Here is a 7,350-nt window from a genome sequence, read left to right on the forward strand (position 1 = left end):
CGCTTCTTCTTTCCTATCAAGCATCTGTCGTCCTTATCTCTCCTTTTTCTTTTTTATGTTCGTTACTCTCTTGTAACACCTCTAATCTTCTGGTGCTCATATGACCTTATGCTGTCACGAGTGCCGTAAAACCTCAACTAAAACTAAAACTAGAAAGGTCGGTGTGAGGTTGAGAAGGAGGAGGTGGTGATGGTGGGATTATTTTGGGGAATGTTCTGTGTGGGTGTTCGTGTGTACGTGCGTGCGTGTGTGTGGTGGCTGGTTTGGGGAGGGGAGGTGGAGGGATTATTTGTTTTGTGTGTCTTTGGGGGTTATATGTGAGGCGTGCTGACAAAATGAGTTACTTCTCGGATTTTAGCCCGATGGAAATAGATGCGTCAAATTTATAGGTTAAGTTTTTACAATCAATTAGTATGAAATGATAAAAGACATGTTAAACATGAAGAGAATGGCATTGGTTTAGAATCTACAAATATGACCCTTGTGTCGATTTTTGGCAGATATCTCCCTTCTTTGATTTCAAGAAGTAACTCATTTTGTCAGTACGCCTGTGTCAAAAAAGGAGAGGGCGGGTGAAGGAGGGAGTAATTTTAATTTGTATGTGTGAGTGGTGGGGGGGGGGCATTATTTTTGGGCATGTGTTTTTTGTGTTTCTCTCATTTTAATCTGTCCCGGGGTTTTATGCACCCCGCATAATTTAGCAAAATTTGATCCTTTTTTGCATATTGTCTTATTATTTTCCTTTATCATTCTTTGTTAAAATTAATAGAATCGCATAATTTCACATTTTTGGTCTCAGTTTGCATCCTTTCAGAATTTTTTTTGCTTAAAACCACGGGGACAGTTTAATGTAAGAGTAAGAGAGTTTCTAACTTGTTCTTTGTTTGTCCCGTCCTCCCACTCCCCCCCCCCCCCTGCATGTGTCCAGCATCTCCTTGACCTTGCTTGCGTTGCCACATGCCGGGCCGGACGACACAAAAACCCGCAGCTCTTGTCAAACGAGGCCATTAGGGCGCTGCAGAGGTGAGCTATTTTTAGTGTCTATTCTTGTATCTGGTTTCTTGTTATTGTGTGTTTTACTCTCTGCAAATGCTTGCCCTAGAAAGAAAGGTGCGAGTTGGTAGAGGGCACATACTTCTTTTTTTGTTCTTTTGTTGTTTCTGTCAGTCTATTTTTTTCCTAACATGAAAGAACAGTTATTGCTTTGTTATGATTTTCTTTGTTCAATTTGAAAGTGCTACTGGTTGATGTTTCTTCATTACTACACCTGTATTGTGCCTGTCTGTCTGTCTGTCTTGTCTTTTTTACAGCACTAGATTCTAGAACATGACAATTATTGTGTAAGACTTATCTCTCTAACTTGTACAACATTTCTGTCTAATTCTAGCTCACAGGGCACCATTGTTTGATATACGTTTCCCTTTGCTGTTGGTTGTTACAGACAAGAAGAATGTGACTGTTGCCAAGGGCCACTGTTTGGGCCAGGGCTGCGAGCAATTCGCCCGATGCCGTCGCTGTTCTCGGTGAAAAACGTCCCTCTGATGTTCCGTATCTGCACCCCGGACTGTCTGGACTTCTTCAAGAATATGAGCCACAGCCAGCTCAGGATTTTGTTGTACGGGGAATGAGCCGGGGGGACAGGATGCATTTTATGACTGACACAGGGAATGAACTCTTTTTCTTAGAGTTTTGAGTAAAGAGAAGCACATCGATGCTATGACGGTTGTCTACTGCCGCTATAGAGTAAGTAACGAAGGCGAAAACAGCAGAGGTAAAGAACGTACAGAAGTAGGACCTACTAGCTGTCCCCATCGTTTTATGCAAGAAAAATTCTGAAATTATGCAAACCGAGCCCAAAAATGTGAAAATATGTGATTCTGTTAGTTTTAACAAAGAATGATAAAGGAAAAAAATCAGAATTTATGAAAAAAATTATCAAATTTTGCTAAATTGTGCAGGGTGCATAAAACCACGAGGACAGTACTAGCGTCGCTGCTTCCAACCACCTGCAGAATGAGTCTGAAACATGTGACGTTTTGTTTTATAAAAGAACTCTTGAGACAGGAGATGGTCAAAGCGAAGACAGAGATAATAAAAAATCTCCCTGTACGAGAATTGAACTCCAGTACTCCAGTCTTCATGTGACAGTGAATCGCCTAACTGCTACACCACAGACATTCACGTGTAAATAGTGAATGCCTTATGCTTGTTCGCTCATGCTGAATGTCGACCAAACAGTCGGGGGTGTATTACAATAGTGCTAGCTTTTTGTAGCATGAAATGTGAGGCAGCGTGGTGATATCAGGCGCTCGTCAAAATAGTTTAAGTAAGAGAAGAAACTGGCATTTTTCTGCAGTTTTGAGAATTTTTATAGCATTTTCGTTATTTTGGCTCAGCACCATTCGTGCACATTAATGAACACATTTCTGTGTGGATTTTACTGAAAAACATTGATTAAAAGCACAAAAAATGTCAATTTTCTTTTTTCATGGACTCTCAAGCTAAGGAAATAACTCATCTTTGGCGGCCATTTTCTCACTTATTTTACCTCTAAAACCAGGTGACCCCCACCTCCTTCATTTGCAAATATCTCGACTTCTATTCAAGATAAATGGATACTTTTTTAATCCAAAGCAAGGCAAATGGACAAGCTTTAAGATGATACCAATAACTCTACATGCCCAAAAATTGACGAGAGCCTGATTCCACTGTGTCGTGACACAAATGTTCTGTCCTCAGCCTTGGTGCACCACAATAGTGAGCAAACGAAAAAGAAGGATTCTCCATTCTGTCTCTGAAACTTGTACAGCAGATGTTGACTGAAAGATTTTACGTTCATATTGTTTTAAATTGTTAAGGAAAGATATCCCCTCACTGTCTCTCTCTCAACTATTTCAGTATTTTGTCATAATGTAGATATGCAAATTTTATTTATTTTACTCACTTAAATTTGACAAAAATGAAATCTAGAGGCTAGGTCTGAAAGACCATCCAATTCCCTTACCATTGGTATATAATATATGAAGGGTGCTGACAAAATGAGTTACTTCTCGGATTCAAGCCTTAAGAAAATGGATACATCACGCTTATAGGTGAAGTTTTTACAATTTATAAATAAGAAATAATAAAAGACAGGTTATAGTTAAAGAATATAAATGGCATCAATTGAAAATCTACAAATTTGACCCTAATGTCAATTTTTGGCCAATATCTCTGTTTGTGGATTGCGAGAAGTAATTCATTTTGTCAGCACGTCTCAATATGTCCATCAATCTGGACTAGTTAGAATTTTACAGAGGCTAAACTCCGAAGGGGGTAAACCCACTACGCTGGGGTCCTCTTTTGGTACTAAATCTAAAAATGACGAAAACGTCACTAAATGGGTAATTAAATCGAAACTAGCGAACCTATTATGATAGTACCTCATCTAAAGAATGAACTTCCGATAAGAGAAACCTGTTTTTGGCAATTGCCGAAAAGTAATTTGATGTCGAAGTCGCTGTAAAGGAAGGTGCCCGAGCCGCTGTCGGCGACTCACCGACACAGCAGTTCTGACCGCGAGCCGTTGGGAGCGGCTTGCCGGAGATAAAGAGTTAAGAATACGGAGGACCCCGAGACACAGATGAAAATAGACAAAACTGCTGGTAGTTAACACTTTGCCATCATATTTTGGGGAAAATCCAAAGAAACTGGGTGGTAAACGTCGCCGACCAGCGAGATGAGGCAGCAAAGTGTTAACCAGAGTCAAACTGAGCTACTTATTTTTATTGCGACTGCGACCACACGTGAAAAAGGAACTAAACGCCAGTGTAAGTGTAAGCCAGTGTTTATGATGTGTACGTGTGTGTGTGTGTGGGGGGGGGTTACACTCTTCTCTTTTAGGGGACATGTGCGTAACTACAAAATTATGTGTGTGTGTTCTAGACTTTCCACATTATTTATGGTATGGCAAGTTAATATCCTCATTATTCCAGAAATGTGTGCACAAGGCTTTTACTTTAGCTGGGTGTCATTTTTCATTTCCCTCTGCCAAAATCATCGAAATATATATATATATATGTAGGAACTGATGTACCTTGCTCAAAATACACACCGTAGTCAGGTCCTTATAATATCTGTCCCCGTGGTTTTATGCACCCCGCATAATTTAGCAAAATTTGATCATTTTTTGCATAATTTCTGATTATTTTCCTTTATCATTTTTTGTACAATTAACAGAATCGGATAATTTCACATTTTTGGGCTGTTTGCATAATTTCAGAATTTTTCTTGAATAAAAAGGCAGGGACAGCAATATACCCAGTGGTATACTTTATAAAGTTCTGATACTTCACAGGATGATGTTACGTACTTCCATCAGTCCCCGGGTTTTTTTAATGTAAATAAATTATGAAATTATGCAAACTGAGCCCAAAAATGTGAAATTATGAGATTCTGTTAATTTTAATAAAGAATGATAAAGGAAAATAGAAAGAATTTATTCAAAAAAATGTTCAAATTTTGCTAATTTATGCGGGGTGCATAAAACCACGGGGACAGACTTCCATCCACTTCAAATGTAAAACTTTTCACTGGATTTTAGTTTTGTGCTGAGTTCAGTGTGGTTTAAGCAATAAGTAATACAAATTAAAGAGTAAAAATATTTGTCATGACTTATGACGTTTACCTGTATGTACATAAAATGTAAAACTATTGGCTGGACTGTAGTTTGTGTTGAATTTGCTGTTCAAGTAATAAAATATTTATTTGAAATATATGGTATATATTTTTGTTGTAAAATCGATATTTCACAGACTGCTGATGCGATGTACATTGGGAATGATACTCTTGACTTGACGGTTTGTATTGAGTTTACCTTTCAAGAAGTCATGTATATATAATATATCTGTATAATTTGAATAAATTCATGAGATTTGTTTCTTCTTGTTTCCTTTTGTCTGTTACAAGCAAACACAAAACATGACACTTCGATTTGAATTTGAATAAAGAGAACCATATATCATTACCACAGCAAATAGATTTTTAGTGTATGGGAAAAGCAAGACAGACAGAAACAATAAAGTGAGAGAAAGGTAGGAGGAAAACTGCCAGTGGCAACCTCCATCTCAAACCAGCTGAACATGATGTGTGTCTTTAATTAACCCTATCCGTACGTCATGTTTTACTATCGTATCCATATGACGAGGGAAACTCTGTGCCACTCTTTTAACCCTATCCGTACGTCGTGTTTTATTATCGTATCTATATGACGTGGGGAACTCTGTGTCACCACTTTCCAAAGAGGAAATTTACTCGTTAATCCAATCCATACGTTTTGCATAGCAGTCTGTCAAAACGATTTTTTGAGAAATACTGAAAGTTTCAAAGAGATATTCGAACTAAAAGTATTCTAATGTAAAGAAATGTACAAAATGACCCCAGGACGTACGGATAGGGTTAAGGAAGATTCAGAAACTAAAACTTGTGCGTTCCACTTTTTGCGGATCTCAAGTAAAAACATAAAACACACACACTCACACAAAATAAAGCAATAACCATAATACAGGTTTTGTTTCTACTATTTATTGGTTTTCGTTGAATATATTACATAATGAAAAATGAACAACAATCTTCTTTCAAAAGAGTTTGAGCTGAGTTGTCACTTTGTTTGTTTTAATAAGAGCTTTACGGCACTTGCAACACAATAAGGTCATAAAAGAGCCGAAGATTAGAAATGTTACAAGAGAGTAGAGACTAACATACACAAAAAAGAAGGAGGGGAGGAAGAGATGATTGATGTTTAGTAGGAAAAAAGGAGCAAACCACACCAGAGCACCTGCCGAACGTTGTCATGTCTAGCTAGGCAGAACTGTAGTGGCTACATTGCACCAGGAACAGATTAGGACAAAAGTAACATAGGACAAAAGTAACATAGACAGAAAAGAAGTAGGATGAAATGAGATTAAAATGGTTTTGAAGAGTAAATATTGAGAGAAAAGTATGAAACATGATACAAACGACATTTATTCAATGAAAATCAGTAGAAGGAAGGTTCATTTGCAACAGTTTTGTTCAGTTTGAATAGATATCTACATAGAAGTTCATTGACACAATAACGGACATTTGGTGCAAGAAAAAAAAGCAAGACAGACAGAAGAAGTTGTATAGTTAGAGAGAAAGAAAAGAAAAGTAGAAGAGCTAGCCAGTGTCAAGCTCAAACCTCCTGCTGCCACTGGACAGAGAAGAACGTCAAGATGAGAAGACAGCAAAGCCAAAACGGATAGACAGAAAGAAGAGTCGGTAAGAAATATAAACTACACAGAGGCCCCTTCCTTCTACACACTCTCTCTCAGTTAAGTTTTAGTAGAGGTTTTACGGCGCTCGCAACAGCATAAGCTCGTATGAGCGCCAGAAGATTAGAGGTGTTACAAGAGAGTAACAAACATAAAAAAGAAGAAGGGGAGATCAGGACGATAGATGTTTCATGGGAAAGAAGAAGGAAACCATACCAGAGCACCCGCCAACCAACCACTCTCTCTCTCTTCCTTCTCTTCCAATGTCTTGACATAACATATAAATAACTATGTACACATTTCCCCACAGACAATATTTCATGGCTGCAAGGTATGAAAACTTGAGATTGAAAACAAAACTATCAGATACATTCTCCAAACACTTCATCATAAAAAGGCACAAGGGAACAAGATTTTAGAAATGACATGGACACACATTCACACCCCAACCACCAAAACAAGGCGGAGTCATTATTGAGTTCTGGAATTTAGTGTACACGCAAAAAGGCAAGGTAGACAGAAACAAGAGGGGGAAAGAAAAGAAGTAGGACCTACCAGCGGCGCCTTCCAACCACAAAAACAAACAATAACCAGTCAATAGAAAACATAAAGAACAACATTCATTTCAAAGCACAAAATTACAATTTTTAAAAAGTATTAGTAAGAGTTTTACGGCACTTGGAACACATTAAGGTCTTATAGGTGCCGAAGATTAGAGGTGTTACAAGAGAGTAACAAACACAAAATAGAAGGAGGGGAGATAAAAATGATAGATGGTTGATAGGAAAGAAGGAGCAAACCACACCAGAGCACCCGCCAACAACCCACAAAATGACAAAAAATTTGACAAACGTGAGGCGTGCTGACAAAATGAGTTACTTCTCGCGATCCAAGAATGGAGATATCGGCCGAAAATCAACATTGGGGATTTAAAGATTTTTAGTTGATGCCGTTTTGTTCAAGTCTACCGTACGTGTCTTTTATTATTCTATACTTACAAATTGTACAAACTCCACCTAAAAAGTTGATGTATCAATTTTCATACGGCTAAAACCCGAAAGAAAACTCATTTTGTCAG

The 7,350-nt window shown here is 38.0% G+C and overlaps 1 protein-coding gene across 1 annotated transcript in view; it reads left to right on the forward strand.

The window, feature by feature from the left end:
• The window catches only part of LOC101856017, a 13,105-nt gene extending 11,253 nt beyond the window's left edge, over positions 1 to 1,852 (forward strand). The window contains exons 10-11 of the mRNA XM_013081360.2: positions 929 to 1,023; positions 1,442 to 1,852. Coding sequence (XP_012936814.2) covers positions 929 to 1,023; positions 1,442 to 1,628 — 282 coding nt within the window. The 3' untranslated portion in view covers positions 1,629 to 1,852. The remainder of the gene's footprint in view (positions 1 to 928; positions 1,024 to 1,441) is intronic.
• Positions 1,853 to 7,350: the final 5,498 nt, after the last annotated feature.

Source organism: Aplysia californica, unplaced genomic scaffold (genome assembly GCF_000002075.1).
Source record: "Aplysia californica isolate F4 #8 unplaced genomic scaffold, AplCal3.0 scaffold00127, whole genome shotgun sequence".
Taxonomy (NCBI): domain Eukaryota; kingdom Metazoa; phylum Mollusca; class Gastropoda; order Aplysiida; family Aplysiidae; genus Aplysia; species Aplysia californica.